Below are 17823 nucleotides of genomic sequence, written 5' to 3' on the forward strand. Positions count from 1 at the left end.
TTAGAATTACATAGGTTTTTTTGGCTGGCTGGTTGGTTTTTTTCAAGGTAGGAAACTCTACACCTTGCATTTACAACTCTTAGGACTCTTACCCAATGCCAAGTATTATTATTTTGATGATGATGATGATGATGATGATGATGATGATGATGATGATGATGATAACATTCTGACTCTACAAAAAACCACCCTACTTGGAACAACTTATATCCTCTGACGTTACCTTAACAGTTCCTAGGTCCTTGGTTAGGACTCGAGCTGTTAGGCTACCAACCAGCCCCAAAGGCTGTGAATCTCACCAGAGATTATAATAATAATAATAATAATAATAATAATAATAATAATGATGATGATGATGATGACGACGACGACGACGACGACGACGACAACAACAACAACAACAACAATAATAATAATAATAATAATAATAATAAAGAAATCATAGGAGAACTCTCAGAGGAAGCTGCCGGAGAGGAAATAAAAACACTACCACCAGAACTAGTTACCATTGAACCAACTGATGAACCAACTCAAAAACAAAATGAACTGAAGGACAAGATCATGGAGCATTTTCTGGCTAGGGAGGAAAGGCAAAGTTTACCATCATTAAAAACTGTCCCTAAGAAAATTTTGGGTCCTATCATGAAAATGGTTAATGCAGTCCTTTCAACAATTGAATCGGGATCCATCTTGGAAACAAATCAGTTAATGTACAGTGCAGCTGTAATAGTCACTAATGAACTAGGCATTAAAATCAAAGTACCTAATCACACAATGGAAAAAGCATCAAAGCCAAAATGGAAAATCCGATTAGAACAAAAAGTCAAAAAATTAAGGGCAGATGCTAGCAATTTAAAGAACATGCATGAGCAACGGCTTAAAAACAGAAAAATCATAGATCAGCTAATCAGAAGATATAGATTGGATACAAGAAACATTAATGAAGCTGTAGAGATTGTAAAGCAGCAGATAACAGCAACAGCTAGAAAAATTGAAAGATATGAGGCACGAATCATCCAGTATAAACAAAATCAACAATTTTGATCAGACCAACGGCGTTTTTATCAAAGTCTTAATGTGAATGGTGGCACCAAAAGTCAAAAAACAGAAAAGCAGGCCACAGCTGAATTCTGGAAAGAATTGTGGGGAAATGCAAAGGACTACAATAAGGAAGCAAAGTGGATACATGACTTTGAGGAAAGCATTGGTAACAAACAAATGCAAGTATTAGAAATAACAACTGAGATGGTCAAAAATCAAGTAAAAAAAGTAAAGAATTGGACATCACCTGGAAAGGACCAATTACATGGTTTCTGGCTCAAATATCTGACCAGTTTACATGCAATGTTGGCCAGGCAACTGAATGAAATTTTACAAAATGGTCAAATTGACGAATGGTTGACAACTGGAAAAACATACTTGATTCAGAAAGATGCAACTAAAGGAACAATACCTGAAAACTACAGACCAATAACATGCTTGCCAACAACCTTTAAATTACTCACAGGCATTATTGCAGATAACATTATGGATTATTTGGAAACAAACAACATCTTGCCAGTAGAGCAAAAAGGCAACAAAAGAAGGAGTAGGGGCACAAAAGATCAGCTCCTAATTGATAAAATGATATTAGAAAATTGTAAGAAAAGAAAAACGAACTTGAATATGGTCTGGATTGATTATAAAAAAGCATTTGACTCATTGCCACATAGTTGGATCATAAAATGCTTAGAAACAACTGGCATTAGTAAAAATATTACATCCTTCACTGAAAAAGCAATGAAACAATGGAGAACTGAGTTGGCAGTAGGGAATGAGAACTATGGAATGGTTAATATCAAGCGAGGAATTTTCCAGGGTGATTCACTTTCACCTCTTCTCTTCATCATCGTGATGATCCCACTATCAGTAATCTTAAAAAAAAATGAAATTAGGCTACCAAACAGCCAAAGAAGCTGAAAAAATTTCACATTTATTATATATGGATGATTTGAAACTCTATGGAAAGTCAGAAATAGAAATCCAATCACTGACAAACACAGTCCGAGTATTCAGCACCGATATTTCAATGCAGTTTGGCATGGAAAAATGTGCCACTGTATCCATAAAAAGGGGCAAAATCACTACATGTGAGGGAATTGAAATGCCCAATGGCCAACTAATTAAATGCAACAAAAATGAAGCCTACAAATACTTAGGCATTTTGCAGTTGGATAACATCAAACATGGACAAGTAAAAAATATTGTCAGGAGAGAGTACACCAACAGAATTAGGAAAATTTTGAAATCTAAATTAAATGGTGGAAATACAATCAAGGCCATAAATACCTGGGCAATACCAGTTATAAGATACACAGCTGGTATAGTTAACTGGACACAAGCTGATTTGGACATTTTGGACCGAAAAACCAGGAAACTAATGACAATGCACTACAGTTTACATCCACGTGGTGACACTGATAGACTATACCTGCCCCGAAAATCAGGTGGCAGAGGATTATTACAAGTGAAGCAAATGGTTGAAGAAGAAAAACATGCACTAGCTGATTATTTAAAAGAAAGTCAAGAACATCTATTAATTGAAGTAAAGAACAAAAATCTACTGAAGGCCCAACAGACGAAACAAGAATACAGAAAAGATGTGATAAAATCAAGAATGGAGAGTTGGCAGAACAAAGCCTTACATGGTCAATTTCTGGAAAAAATAAAAGATAAAGTGGACAGTGAAAAAACTTGGTTATGGTTAACAACAGGTACATTAAAGAAAGAAACAGAGTCACTAATCCTGGCTGCGCAAGAACAAGCTATCCGAACAAATGCCATTAAGGCCAAAATCGAAAAATCCTCTGATGATGCCAAATGCAGACTCTGCAAAGAAGTTGATGAAACTGTTGACCACAGACTCAGCTGCTGTAAAAAAAATCGCACAGACTGATTATAAATTGCGGCACAATTCAGTAGCACAAATGATCCACTGGAATTTGTGCAAAAATTATAATATTAAAATAACAACAAACTGGTGGGAACATAAGCCTGAAAAAGTCACCGAAAATCAGATGGTCAAGATCCTGTGGGATTTTCGTATACAAACAGACAAAGTACTAGCACATAACACACCAGACATCACACTGGTTGAGAAAAAGAAGGTTACAATCATAGACATCGCAATACCAGGTGATGGCAGGGTTGAGGAGAAGGAACATGAAAAAGTCGCGAAATACCAGGACTTAAAAATTGAAATCCAACGATTATGGCACAAACCAGCAGTGGTAATTCCAGTGGTAATCGGCACACTGGGTGCTATTCCAAAAGCACTGGAATTACATTTAAAACAGTTAAAACTTGACAAAATCACCATCAGTCAAATGCAAAAAGCTGCAGTGCTTGGATCTGCACGTATATTACGAAAATACGTTACGACGTCCTAGGCCCCTGGGTGGGGCCCGACTAGTAATCAATGCCAAATCCGGCGAATCAACTGGCCGCTGTGATACAATCGTATAATAATAATAATAATAATAATAATAATAATAATAATAATAATAATAATATGCAGCTTTTGAATTGCTAGAAAAGTTTGTGCTAGAAAATCTACTGCCTAAACTGGAAATCCTTTCTGCTACAGGAGCAATGCTAATAAATGTGTTGTCCTTATTTGTATATACAAGTCATGTTAGTGAATGCAATTGGTGGTTTCTCTTGGCTTTGTCTCCTTCCCTTCCCATCAAATGTCATCAGCATCTGAAAAAGCATCCACCAATATCCACTACCCTATCCTTAAAGTAAGGTGGGTGTAGAACTAGGGAGCAGAGGAGTTTTAACAGATAGGTGTTCTGTCAATGATGATAGCCATCTGTCAAAACTTATTCTACACTAAACCTATGTTCAAAAGTGAACCAAATGGCTGATTGGCACATGGAAAAACAGCAGACAAAGCTACAGAGAAAGGAGAGGAAAGGTAGGGGGATTCTTCTTTGCTGTGGTTCATGGTTCAGCATGCAACCTTTCCTAATACCACCTCTCACCAACTGCTGCTTGCCCAAGTCTCACAACTTAGAACCCAGTGAGAGACTAGGAGTATAAGGAAAGTAATTCCATTGTCTGTGAGTCACATGAATGCAACACTGAATAGTTTTTGAAATATATGTCAGATGGCTTTCTATAAAATGTTCAGGACTTTGCTGCCTGCTTATGGGGGACAAGGTTATTTCAATACATGATTGTGTTTAAGTTGCCAAGATGTGGGTTGAATGTAACAATACTCCCCCCCCCTCAAAGGAGTGAGGGCGAGGAGAGAGACTGCTGATATACGGGTGCAAATGGGAAAAGGCTTTTAGTCTGCACTCCTGGGGTCCTCAAATTTTAGAATGTTCCTGGTAAAGCTGTCCTCAGAAGTAATTTCTTCACAATCCCTCCTTATAATTTATTATTTACAAATTTTATATTGAAATAGGTGGAAGATATGCACTCAAGAAGCAGTGGTTGAAGTATTCCCGAAGCAACATTAGTTTTGTCCCACAATTTCTTTTTCAGGGATTTATACTAATCAGAAAAATTCTGGAGCAATCCTTTTTCATAAAAAAATATTTTCAAATATTTACTCCAAGTGTCGGAACTGCCCAAAATCTCAATTTGGCTATAACACAATCGTTGTGGACCAATCCGAGATAAATTGTTCAACTAATCAGTTCAGAGGTCCATATAGCACACCTCTATTTTCTACTGTACCTTAGGTGGATTGTGAAGCACAACTATAGGTAGCCAAGCTATGTTAGCAAATCTAGAGAATGACAGAGTGGTCTACAGATTGGAAGAGTTGAATCTATATACCAATACCAAAGAAAGTATGCTGATCAAATTGTGCAAAGAATTGCAAAATATCCTTAATTTCACATACTAGCAAAATAATATTTAGGATCATCCAATGAGGACTACAGTTGTATGGGGAAAGAGAGATGCCATATATTCAAGTTGGTTTTAGAAAATGCCATGAAATAAGATACCTTATTGCTAGATAATTAAGAAAACCAAACAGAAGTATAGCAATAGCTCTTACATACTTCTCCCTGGTGCTTTACAGCAATCCGAGCAGTTTATAATGTCAGCATATTGCCCCAACAATCTGGGTCCTCATTTTACTGACCTCGTGAAGGATGGAAGGCTGAGTCCTCCTTGAGCCAGTCAGGACTGAACTACAGGCCATGGTGTGCAGTGGTTAGAGTGCAGAACTCCAGGGCTAACTCACTGCTCACTCCAGGAATTTAATTCTGAGCAGCTCAAGGTGGACTCAGCCTTCCATCTTTCTGAGGTTGATAAAATGAGGACCCAGAATGTTGGGGTCAATATGCTAACATTGTAAACCTTAGCAAGGACTGTAAAGCACTGTGAAGTGGTATGTAAGTCTAACTGCTATTTCTATAATGCATACTAACCACTGCACCACCATATAGATGGATTATAGAAAAATCTTTATTGTGTTGATCATGTCAAGTTTTGAAATGTGCTTAGAAAAATAAGAATATAAAAAAATAATTCATTGTTCTTAAGTGAAACTTATACATGGATTAGGAAGCCAAAGTGGAACATGGCTAAAGGTGTGAGAAAGAATGTGCATTTCCTCTTGTTTATTTAACAAGTGGAATATAGAAAGAGGAAATTTGGACTGAATTTTACCATTAAATGTTGTCTGTTCCACAACTTCTACAGACTCCACCCTTACTAACTAGCTGTTGGTTTTCACAAGTCTTTTTCAGCAGCTTTTTCATAGAAGCCAAACTAGATTACTTTTTTGCATTTGATCAGGTAAACTTGTAAAGAGGAATGATAAGTACTTGCTATATTTGCTATAATTATATTTTTAGTATTTATAAGAATATTTTAGCTTATTTAACATTTATTCTGAAAGCACTAAATGAGGCAGGAATTATTCTCCTAAGTCTGACTTTTCATCAAACACCTAATGTTCAATTTGAGGATTTCTTGGAATTTAGATTGTCAGGAGTGCCAAAGTACCAGAAATATTTGAAAAGTAACATGATGCAATTTCGGAAGCAAGTCCACTTAGACATTATGATTTAATCATTGCTTTAATAGGAAATATTAGTAGCAGTAAATTACAGTACAGCAGTAAATTACAGTATACAATCAAAAGATAAGTAATTTTGCTTAAAAGAACTTGTGGATGTATCTGATTGTGTGAAGTGCATGTTTTCATTGGTGATAAAAGGAAAGTTTAACATTAAAGTTTATTCTTGAAACTCTAGAAGTATGATGTGATAGTGTCAATGACAATTTTTTTAAAACAAAGTTTTATTGGTTTTCAAATATTTAGGGGAGGGTAAATAGGTATACAAATTTTTTTGGCAGCTTCCATACTGTTGGTAGAGATCCCAACACGATACTCACATATATAACATTGTACAAACAAAATTAAAAGAGAAAACAGTAAACCAAATCTTACTCTATATTGTTAGTCTTGTGTTCCTACATGTTTCTCTTTGTCATTTTCTAATATATCACTAAATGCTATTGTTCCAGATAATTTTATTTTTGTGATCTGAGCCTTTTTGATATTGCTTCTTCTTCCCTGTCGCCAGAGAGAACCTCGGTGCCCACCTCCTTCCCGTCTTGAGTCTTACTATCTTGTGTTTTACTGTCTCTTTCACTACTCCCACTCAATTCCTCCTCTGAGAGCAGAAAATTCTTTTTGATAAAGGCCTCCGCCTCCTGAACTGTATTAATTCTGATCCTATTTCCCTCCCAGAAGATTAACATCCCCTCTGGTATCAACCATTTAAACCAAATCCCTTTTTCATACAATTTTTTTGATAGGGAGGAAAATCAGGGGTTTCCTTGCAGCCATTTGCTTAAGTTCAAAGATGCAAGTCTTTGCCAAGAAAAGTGATGTCAGAGGGTTTTGCAGCTACGCTGGTCTCCGAAGGTAGACAATCGCAAAGGCACCCAATTTACAGTTCCAAGAGTAAAATACACCAAGATGAAAGAGAGAAAAAGTCCGCCAGAAATCAGAAAATCCACACACAGGAGGAGGTCCCAGCTTCCCTTTGGGAGAGTAAACAATCAATCCACTTTTCTTTATTCTCTCTTTGGGAGTAGCTTCAAAGGACAGACTTCATTTGCATAGAGACAAAGAAAGAGGGGCGAGCGCCATCTTGGTCCTCCCTTTCGCAGGGAAAGAAGTCGCAGAAAGTTTTTTTATTTTAAAACAACAGTTCAAAGTCGGTCAATGACAATCTTAAAGAAGCCAGAAGGAAGAAAATGTTAAATAAAGATCTGGAATATACCCTTTTAATATCCTTGAAATGTCAAACATGCTTAAAAATATACTATGGTGTAAAATTTACAAGCAGCCTGTCCCAAAGGTGCTTTTTTCAAGAGGCAATTGGACTTTCTTGTTGTTTCTTTTGAAGACATTTTGCTTTTCATCCAAGAAGTTTCTTCGGCTCTGATTGGATGGTGGGGAATGGATTTTAAAAATAATGTATATTCCTTGTAGACAGCTGGTCATTTGCATTCTTTTACAGAATTGTTGGAATCAAATGGTTTATCTGTGTCCTCAGGGTCACTTAAATAGTGCAAATGGGTTTGGAGCCTTCTTGGAACTGCTGAAAGGACTATGTGGTAAACTGGAGATAGATGTCATATCCTTCCCCCTCTGTTGAGAGAGAGCTGTTCAATTTTGACATAGATGGCCTCTTTGACCCCTCCAACCACTGTCCTACTCTGTCTAAAATGTGGGCTTTTCTGTCTTCAAAAGAGTAACTTTTAAATGCAGATGGACTGCTGAATCTTGTCCTGATGGGTTTGTTCCTGAAAGCTTGTATGTTTATTAATATAGAACCATGGCAGCATAGGGCTCTAAGGGATCATAGATATCTTCTGGTCCAACCCCTGCTCAAGGCAGAAATATAGTCAAGTGGTTATGCAGTCCATTTTTAAAAAACTCTAGTGATGAAATATCCACAACTCCAGGAGGCAATCTATTCCATTGATTAATTGTTCTTACTGTCAAAACATTTAAGACCCCCCCCAATACATATAGAATTTTAAATCCATGCTGGCAATCCCATTTTTAAATCATACAACACCCTCCTCCTGTATAAGATGAAAGATCTTCAAGTTTATTTGTTTTTTGAAGCCTGTTAAGGATGAAACTCATAAGATTCTCCTAGGAGGAAATCTCAAAGAATATCATACATAATGCTTCATGAAAGATTTTGAATAGAAGACAGTGTATGTTGAATATCTCAGTCTTATCTCAAGAGTTAAAAACCATGCTGAGTCAACTGATTTGGAATTAACACATACATCAGAGCAGAGGATGTTTTTTCCTCATAATAATCTCATGAAGAAAGCCTTAGCCTTACTAGCAACTTATACAAATCACTATAATACAGTCATGATAAAGAATGGCATTCATATATAGCAGGAAATATGTATGTAGAAAATTTTATGCAACCCAACCATGCAATTAATCAGTAAGATAGTGTTTTTCCATTTAGATGAGAATAAAGTCATGGTACTAAATGGGAAGTGTTTTAAATTAGTTGGAAACAGAAGAATGTAAACCATATATGCATAGGGAAGACTTAAAAGAAAAATAGAGGGGAAAATAATTTAGAAGACAATTCTGAACCTATGCATACCAAACAGGCTATGTGGATATTGAATACTTCTCAGCTGTTTCACAAATAAATGTGAAACAGCTTTTATTTCAACTTTATTTCAGAAATGAAAAAAAAATGAGTGAGGAAGAGAAGAACTGTATCAGGGGTGGGTTTCTGCCAGTTTGGTCTGGATCGGGTGAACCGATAGTGGTGGCGCCCACCCGCCCAATGAACCAGTGGTTAAAAAAATGAAAATCCACTACTGAACTGTATGTTCAGCCACCATATGTGAAAAAGCAGTAAATGAAATGGCAACACTCTCTTGAAAATTGTTCTATAATTCAGGGGTCCCCAACCTCTGGTCCATGGCATGCCAGCAACCAGGCTGTGCAAACAAGTGAAGCCCCATCAGCGGGATGCAAGCACCACCCCAAATCATGCCCCCTCCAACCTTTTTCCACAGAACCGGTCCCTGGTGGCCAAAAGGTTGGGGCCACTGCTATGAGGGGGGAAAAGGATGTTTAACATTTGTTTCAATATCTACGTATTGTGTGAAAACAGAAGCAGAAACATGGACAAATATCATTTTTCTAATGCAGTTCCAAAGGTTTAATTCTATCATATTATTCTTTATAAAGAGTATTATTTGTTATTGGTGGAGCATTCTAATCAGCCTAAATATGCAGGGTTTTTTTTTTTTTTTACTGATTCTTAGACAAAATTCTTACTCAAGATTTGTCCTTTTCATAAAGGACAATTATTAATTATTTAATTAAGCAATGTTCTACTGACCTTTCTCATTAACATAATACTCGTTATTAATAAAAAATATTGAAGTTCAGGGCTTAGGACTAAACTCTGTGGCATCTTATGTGATGTTTTATGCCAATTTAATGAGGAACTATTGAAAAACATATTGGATAGAATGCCTGAGACAATTGTGCATCAACTTAATTTTCATATTAGTCCTACCTTTACAATATTAATATGTCATAGCTTTTTTTGAACATTCTAGTTGAAGTATATGTTTTTCTCTTCTCCAGTAACTTGTATGACTTTTGATAAAAAGTTCAAATTCTCTGATCTTGATCATTCCTATCTGGAACTATTTATAAATGATTCTTCCAAACATAATCCAATATTTGTTATCAACTTTCATATGCTATTGCGAATGCTAGTTTTTGTAAGAAATGACAGCCTTTGCATTTTGTAGAAAATAAAAGCATTGATAAAAAACAAAAATGCAAAAGCAAAACATTAACAATTTAACAATTAACATTAACAACAAAAGTAACTGCATTAACCTGGGTCAGATTAAAATTAAATTTGACAAGTGGAATTAAAGTTTATTTCTATTACAAATGGAAGCAATTAAAGGCTAGGATATTTAAGGGGCCTTCTGCCAGAATGCATTGGACTCATAAGCTTATAAACATACAAGTACTGATTCTTGCTTATAAATACTCCATATTTGCATTTAGACCCACCCCCATCAAAGAAAACAAATGAGAACTCAAAACAACTATGGAACAAGCCTAGTAGATGTATTACTTACAGTTTTGGGAGCTTTTCATGTAAGATAAATAAAAAGATCCAATAATTAGGCAGGAATTGATTAATGATAAAAAAAGAATTAAATGATCATTGTTTTTGTGCTGTTCATTATATATAACAATGACCAAGAGCAACAACATCTAGCTGACTTTTGCTGGTCTTGAAAAAGGCATACATGATTGGCACTTGGATAAGATCCCCCTAGATAGAGAATTTGAAAAGACATTCTGGAAGATTACACACATACATCATACCAAGGAAGCAACCAGAATCTGTCTATATCAGTGATGGCGAACCTATGGCACGCGTGCCACAAGTGGCACGCGGAGCCATTTGTCAGGGCACGTGAGGCACTGCCCTGTCAGCTGGCCAGTGCGCGAATGCTGAGTTCACCTTTTTAAAAGCTATTTTTCGCCTTCTCCAGGCTTCAGAGGCTTTATGGGAGCCTGGGGAGGGCGAAAAGAGCCTCCTCCGCCCCCCTGGAGGCTTCGGGGACCGTCCCTGAAGCCTTCGGAGCGCTTAAAACCACCCTCCGAGCAAACTGGAAGTGACTTCCGGTTTGCTCGGAGGGTGGTTTTAAGCGCTCTGAAGGCTTCAGGGACCATCCGAGGCTTCCCTGATGCCTTCGGAGTGCTTAAAACCACCCTCCGAGCAACCAGGAAGTCACTCCGGTTTGCTCGGAGGGTGGTTTTAAGCATTCCGAAGGCTTCAGGGACCATCCGAGGCTTCCCTGATGCCTTTGGAGCGCTTAAAACGACCCTTTTCGCCCTTCCCAGGTTCCTATAAAGCCCCTGGAGCCTGGGGAGGGCGAAAAAAGCATGTAAAAATGGGGGGTTGCGCGTTGCATTATGGGTGCGGCACGCTCGCACTTGCCCCCCCTGCGCTCCCCCCACTTGTGGCACGCGAGCCAAAAAAGGTTCGCCATCACTGGTCTATATGGTCATCAGGAATTGAGGCAGGCCATATTTTGCCTTGAACATAAGGCTAGAACAATGCTCCAGGAATAACTTATCAGGGATTTAGAGAAGGCCCACAAAGTTCTTGATTGGAAAGCAGCATGCCTTTTAATTACCAGATGTTCAGGATTTCAGCACAAACTAGAGCTCTCATGGCCTTGTTGACTAAGTCATTGGACAGATTTATTTATTTATTTATTATTTTATCAAACATGTAAAAGATAACAGGTAGAAGTATAAACATAAATATGAACACAGTAAATTGGTATGAATAAATGGAGACAGTAGTACAGGGATAGTAGGCACGCTGGTGTGCTTAATAACGCCCCTTACAGATCTCTTAGGAATGGGGTGAGATCAACAGTAGGCAGTCTTAGGTTAAAATTATGGGGGTTTGGGGATGTGACAACAGAGTTAGGTAGTGCATTCCAGGCTGTGGCTGAAGTCTTATTTTCTGAATCGAGTTTGGAGTGGTTTACCCTGAATTTATATCTATTGTTTGCTTGTCTGTTATTGTGGTTAAAGCTGAAGTAGTCATTGACAGGTAGGATGTTGTAGCAGATAATTTTGTGTACTACCCTTAGGTCAGACCATAGGCGGAGTAGTTCTCCAAGCCCAAAATTTCAAGCCTTGTGACATAGGGTATTCTGTTGTGAGTAGAGGAGTGGAGTACTCTTTTCGTGAAAGACCTCTGGACTCTCTCAATTGTATTAATATCCGATATACAGTGCAGATTCCAGGCACATGAGCTGTATTCAAGAATTGGTCTACCAAAGGTTTTGTATGCCCTAGTTTGCAGTACAATATTACAGAGAAGAAGCTTTGCAAGATTAGGTTGACAATGCCTATTTGGCAATGCTGTTACAGTGAGCTCTGGGGCTTAGATCATTTGAGAGGAGTACTCCAAGGTCCTTGACAGAGTGAGGGTCGTCTACGAGGTCATATCTGCCCAGCTTGTATTTGGTGTTTTGGTTTTTTTTTTGCCAATGTGTAAGACAGAGCATTTGTTGGTTGAGATTGGAGTTATTCTATCAAAAGTGAGGCTGGACTAGAGAGCTTTTCAATTTCTTTCAGGCCATCTATACTCTTAATTTTTCTTTTCTCTGCTATTAACACATTAGGCGGCTTTAAGCAAAGCCCTCTTACTCAACTTAGATTCCTTGTCGCATTTTTGGGGGGGTGGGGTGGAGTGACCTATTTACAAGAAAGGAGACAGGATTACAAGAAAAGAAGTATGTGAGACGCTGTAAATATCACCCTAAAGGGTTAGATAATTGCTTAACGATGTAACTCTTTTTATTTTTATTTTAATCCAAGTGATGTTTTATCGTTCCGTCGCTTTCCCGCTCCTAGCGCTACCTTTTTAGCAGCGATGATTTACGAAGCACGGAGGTGAACCGAAAGCAGGAGTTGGGCGGGGCTTATTTGACCTTAGCTCCTCCCACCGTTGGTGGTGTCTGCGCGAGGAAGAGGTGGCGGTAGTTGGCCGCAGCGGGACTGTTGTGGAAGGAGCTCTGCGCATCTCCTCCCCCCCCACCGCACCGCACCGCACCGCACCGCACCGCTGGGTCTTCAGCTCGGTTTTTGGCATTTGAGGGATTCAGGCCAGTGGAAGGAGAGGTGCTGCCCCACCCTGTAGAGAAGCAGCAGTAAGAGCAGCAACCACCAGCAAAGGAAGACCAGCCGCGTTTCCACAGAGAATTGGGCAGGGCAGCCCGGTCAAAGCAGACGGAGGGGCTGCGGGCTGCTTGCCAAGTGGGTCCCAAGAGTGGAGCAAGCCGAGTGGCTAGCGAGGATGCTCGGCGCCTGCCGCCCGTCTTCGCCGCCGTTGCTGTTCCTGTTCCCGCTACTGCTACTGCCCGGAGGGGCGCTCAGGAGCGGGCTGGGTGGCACGGTAGCGAGCGAAGGTGAGAGCACACGTCTGAAGCGAGAGATAAGGTGGCTTTGTGTGCATGGGTATATACGTGCGCGCGCGCAAGAGGCAGGGGCGATATGCCGCAGAGTCACCCGACCTTTCCTTGCTGTTTTCATTGCCCTCCATCCCAGGCGTCTTGAACCGCCCGGGATGGAATGCTGTGTGGTTGCGGCGGCCACTTCGCGTCGTCTGAGTCTGGAAGGTGGAATCCCCGCTGCTGCTTGTTGTGCCCTTTACCGTTATATTTGTGAGGATGGGGAAATAAGTGTGAGGTTTAAGCGTGTCTGAAGTGGAATCCCACTTCGATCCAGGAACCGTTCCCCAAATGGGTGTTAAGCGGAGGGGGCCTTGGCTAAATGGAACGCGCTCTGCACATGCTTAGGAATGTTTTTTATGCACTTCGGGCTGTGTGTCCAGTTGCAATGATGTGGATTTACAAGGGAATTAACTTCGTCCTTTCTCTCCCTCAGATCCTTTTCAAATAGTGCTTCGGGTGCCTTTTGCCCTTTAAGGAGCAGGTGCCCAGGGCATTAAAATGACGTTTTAATTGTGTCTCCTCCTTGTCATTCGGTTAGATAGAATTGTAAATGCTATAGAAGGGACTGGCTTCTCTTGCTTCATGACATTTATTCAGTGAAACCTTATCCATGCTTTATGCCTTATTTCTGAGGTCAGAAAGAGCTTTTCTTGTATTGCTGCAGTTCAGGGTAACATTCTGGAACAAAGTTTCCAAACAAAGTTGCTAACACCTTGTGCCCTGACTGAGGAGTTTTGGAGGATATTTTCTTGGAGTGATCATGAATGAATAAGAGTTTATTCTTCACCTCCCATAACTGTGTCTAGGAAATGGGGGTATGCTTACCAAAGGAAAGGATCCCTGAAAAATAGGACTTCAGTGGGTCCAGTTGGGTTGGTGAGGATCACAGGCATGAGTCATTGACCTTTTATCAGTCTGGATTCAGCTTCTGTCATCAAAATGGTTGCAGCAGAATTGATACTTTTTTCAGCTTTTGTGTGGCCTTCTTTTATGGATTTTTATATAGGCTGTGAGCCTCATAATAGAAGAGGCACATTTAGTGTGGATTTGGGTTCTCTAAAAAGTAAAGGATTTTTCAGGGAAATGAATATCTTTCCTAAGATTGTGATACATTGATAAGAACTCCAAGAAAGCTTTGCATACAATAAGGAGGGGCCTCTTGATGATATGAATTTTAAGCACATTTCTGGATCATTTGTTATAGTTAGGGATTTTTTTAGACTTTAACTTAAAATACATTTTATTAATTGTGAAAACAAATAAAAATAATCTAAAATTGAGAGAGAGATAAATGGTGGCTATAGATGGGGGGGAAAACACCTAGATATATTGTGGTGATTAAGATAAATAAACCATAACAAAAAAGAGTTTAAAATCAAATTTAAAAAAATGAGACCCATATTTTATCTACAAGAACATAAATCAAATTAAATCAGTTTTTGATCTTATTAAATCTAGACGATATCTATTTTAAAAAAATAGATTACAAAGCCTTTACCAATATACAGATTCATACTCTGAATCCACTCCTTAAAATCAGAAGATAGGGTTTGTTTCATTTATTCTCTTGGCTTTGCCCCAGGCGTAATAGAGCAAAGCTCTTTATAAAATGACAGAATTAGTGTTTTTGAAATATACTTCAATTTAAGGTCACATATTTCCAAACTTATATTGACCTATGTAATAATTTAAAACCAAACTGAGGACAAGACAACATAATAAGTATTGAAGAGCCTTCAAATTCGTTATTATGCCAGAATGGGAAAAAATAATCCAACAGTTATAAAACATTATTTGAGAGGTTCAATAAACTCAACACATTTTCTGATCATTTTAAATTTATTAACAGTTGGATGCAATGGTTCATCAAAATTGTGCATCTGAATTTTTCATTCCACAATTTGAATATATCACCAAGGATAATTTTCATTTTATTTTTAGTTCCTTATAATTTTGGATTGTTGGTATCCCTTCAGCATTAAAACTCCTAAATTTCCAGGTACCTCTGAGGTTGCTAAAGGATCCAAATTATCCCACACAATTCAAGCATTTTTCTGTTGCCAAGCAAATGTTCTAGATAAATCATATTCAAAATTCTGAATTTGAAGCAACAATTAGAAATCAAGTGACTGAAAATAGGGATTTTTTTTGGCTTGAGCATTCTAAAAAAATCCCTTTCCAACAATTGTCAAGTCTTTGTTTATTCTACAATGTTAATTTTTAATGTGATTAGGAATCAGGAACTCCTTTTTTTTGAGTGATGATATAAAATTTAAATTGTCAAGAGCAGCCTTCTTTCCATCCATGATCAGCTGAATTCAAGATAAAATAAATGAATGAAAACCAAAAATTGGTTAGTGGTCTAGATATCTTGATAAAATTATGATATGTTTACTCTGTATTTTGTCAATTCCTTTTATAAAACATCTCCAAAGTACTTACAGCTTCATATACAGCTCTCACAAGTCACGTTTTAGAGGTAAACTGTAGCAACATCACACCATGTTGTGTTGTGTAGTAATCAAGTACTCTTGCTACTCAAGAAGTATAGTGCTAATACTTTTTCTAATAATTGATTTGTCTTTTTCTGTCTTCATGAAATATTCAATATCTGATAGGGAATATAGCAATATAGTACAGCTACAGCTTAACTTTTTAGTATGCTAGGTAGATTTATTATTTTATGTAGGTTTAGTAATTTTAATGGTTTGCATTTATATTTCATTTTTGTTGTTGTAATACTGGCCAGTTTGAATAACCTTTTTTGCATAGAAAGAAAGGATATAAATCTGATAAGTAATATCGATACTAATAGGAAACAGTGATATGAAAACTGAAGGATTGTAAGCCCAGATCTTGGGTATTTATGTTCCTCCATGCCCAGTTACTTTTTTTCATTCTGTATCTTGTTGGGCTGCATTTCAGGTTACATCATTCTCAAGCACTTTTATTTTTAAGATTTGCTAGCAAACAAGAAGTTATTCTGGATGTGTCAATGTTATTCTCTTGTCTGTCAGTGCTGGCTACAATCTAATTGATACCAAAGCTTTTTAGTTGGTTTATTGTTGGGAAGAATAATGAACATATGTTGACTAGCAGAACTTAAAAGCAAGATGTGATCTTTTTAATATTTCAGAATCACTTGAATTGTTAATGACTTCTGACAGGCATGTTCAAAGACTGCCCAGTTTGGTTGAGGGCCTCATCCAAAGCTTTACTCATTCTGGAAATAGCAAGAGTTGTATTCTTCTGGGTAGTGTATAATTTAAAAATCATAAGTAAGTTTGTGATTGGGAATACAGCATTACAAGAAACATATTTGCCTTCCACATAAGTAAATTGAAAGGAAGTTGTGCAAAAGGATAGGGTGTTCACAATGAATATCCATTACCATGAACATGATTGCTTTCTTAGAAATACAGGGCTCACTAGGCTAAGTAACTTGGAAAAGCTTATCTCAGAATTGCTTTGTTTGAGGCAATGATAACTAGTGGTAAAATTAAGAATCTTAGTTTTTCATATCACTCCAGCAGATTGCTTTAAGATGATTGGTCTACTCTAGGCAACTAAAGTGTTTTGACCATACAAGATCATTCTGATCTGAAGGTAAGTTCTTTTGTTCTCTCATTGTCTTTTCTACCATGATATTTTGTGCAAACAATGAAAAGAGGAGTATTACTACTATAAAACCAACCTGTACAGCAGTCCAGAGCAGTGGAAAACATTTGGGAGCAGACCTTCAGTTGAGTCCCAAAAGCAGAACACAGCAGGTGTCAAGCTGTCCTTGTCTTCCTACTAAAATCAAAATAGGTTCCCAATTATTACACTGAACTTCAGGGTCCATATTTATCCATGTAATTAAAATTATTTCTGTGTTTGAGTACTACCATTTTAACTGTTGAGAAAATTTGCAATTATCTGACACTTCAGACTAAATTTTTCAGGGGCAGAGACTCTTAATCCACACTTACTTTATTTTGGGACTGTTCAGTATTCCAGTATTTAAATATTTCCCTGGGATAGTGGAGTGGGTTGTCCCATTCAGATAGATTAAAAATGATTAGAATGAATTACGATTTATCCTGATTTCCATTATTTCAAATGAGAGTTTTGCCAACAATTTTAGGCCATATCTTTATGATATTTTATTAACTATGGTTCTAGGTAGGTAGCCATGTTTGTTTAAAAGGACATTGTTTTGAAAAACAATACTTTTTTTGGCCATAGTGAGTACCAGTTTGTATAATGGTTAAGGTATTGGGAAGTTCAAGTTCATCCTAGGTATGAACACTCTGTATGAATTTGGTCACTTGTTCTTTTTTTAGCCCAACCAGGTGTTGCAGGGTTACTTGGGGGAAAAAATGAAGGGATACTGCTATCTAAGCCTTCTGGAGTTGCTGGACAAAAAGTGTGATACCAATTGTAGTAATAATAGCTACTAATCATAGTCCCAAACACTAACTATATGTTATATTATCAAAAACTCGCCTGCTGTTACAGCATGATGTTGAGTCTAGAAAAGACTCTTAAACATATTTTTCTGCTTGGATGGAAAGTTTAATTCTTTTTTCTTGGGGAATCATTTTTATCAGCAATTCCTCTTTAAAATGTTGTTTTAGTCATGTTTCACAGCTAATGTATTATAAGCTGAAATTTCTGCATGTTCATGCATGTTTTGTCACTGAGAAGCACTCTGATTTGCTGGGCCAAAATCCATAGCCTTTTCATTTACACCAT

General features: G+C 37.7%; 1 protein-coding gene across 2 annotated transcripts in view; it reads left to right on the forward strand.

The window, feature by feature from the left end:
- The first annotated feature begins 12616 nt into the window (after positions 1-12616).
- Positions 12617-17823, forward strand: part of EPHA5 (EPH receptor A5) — a 227446-nt gene continuing 222239 nt past the window's right edge. Inside the window, exon 1 of one of the 2 annotated variants that reach the window (XM_081970085.1) lies at positions 12617-13041. In XM_081970085.1, coding sequence (XP_081826211.1) covers positions 12930-13041 — 112 coding nt within the window. In that variant the 5' untranslated portion in view covers positions 12617-12929. Of the gene's footprint in view, positions 13042-17449; positions 17495-17823 lie in introns of those variants that run through there. The other variant, XM_081970086.1, reaches the window with a different exon arrangement.

This window comes from Natrix helvetica (assembly GCF_964273705.1).
Source record: "Natrix helvetica genome assembly, chromosome: Z".
NCBI lineage: Eukaryota > Metazoa > Chordata > Lepidosauria > Squamata > Natricidae > Natrix > Natrix helvetica.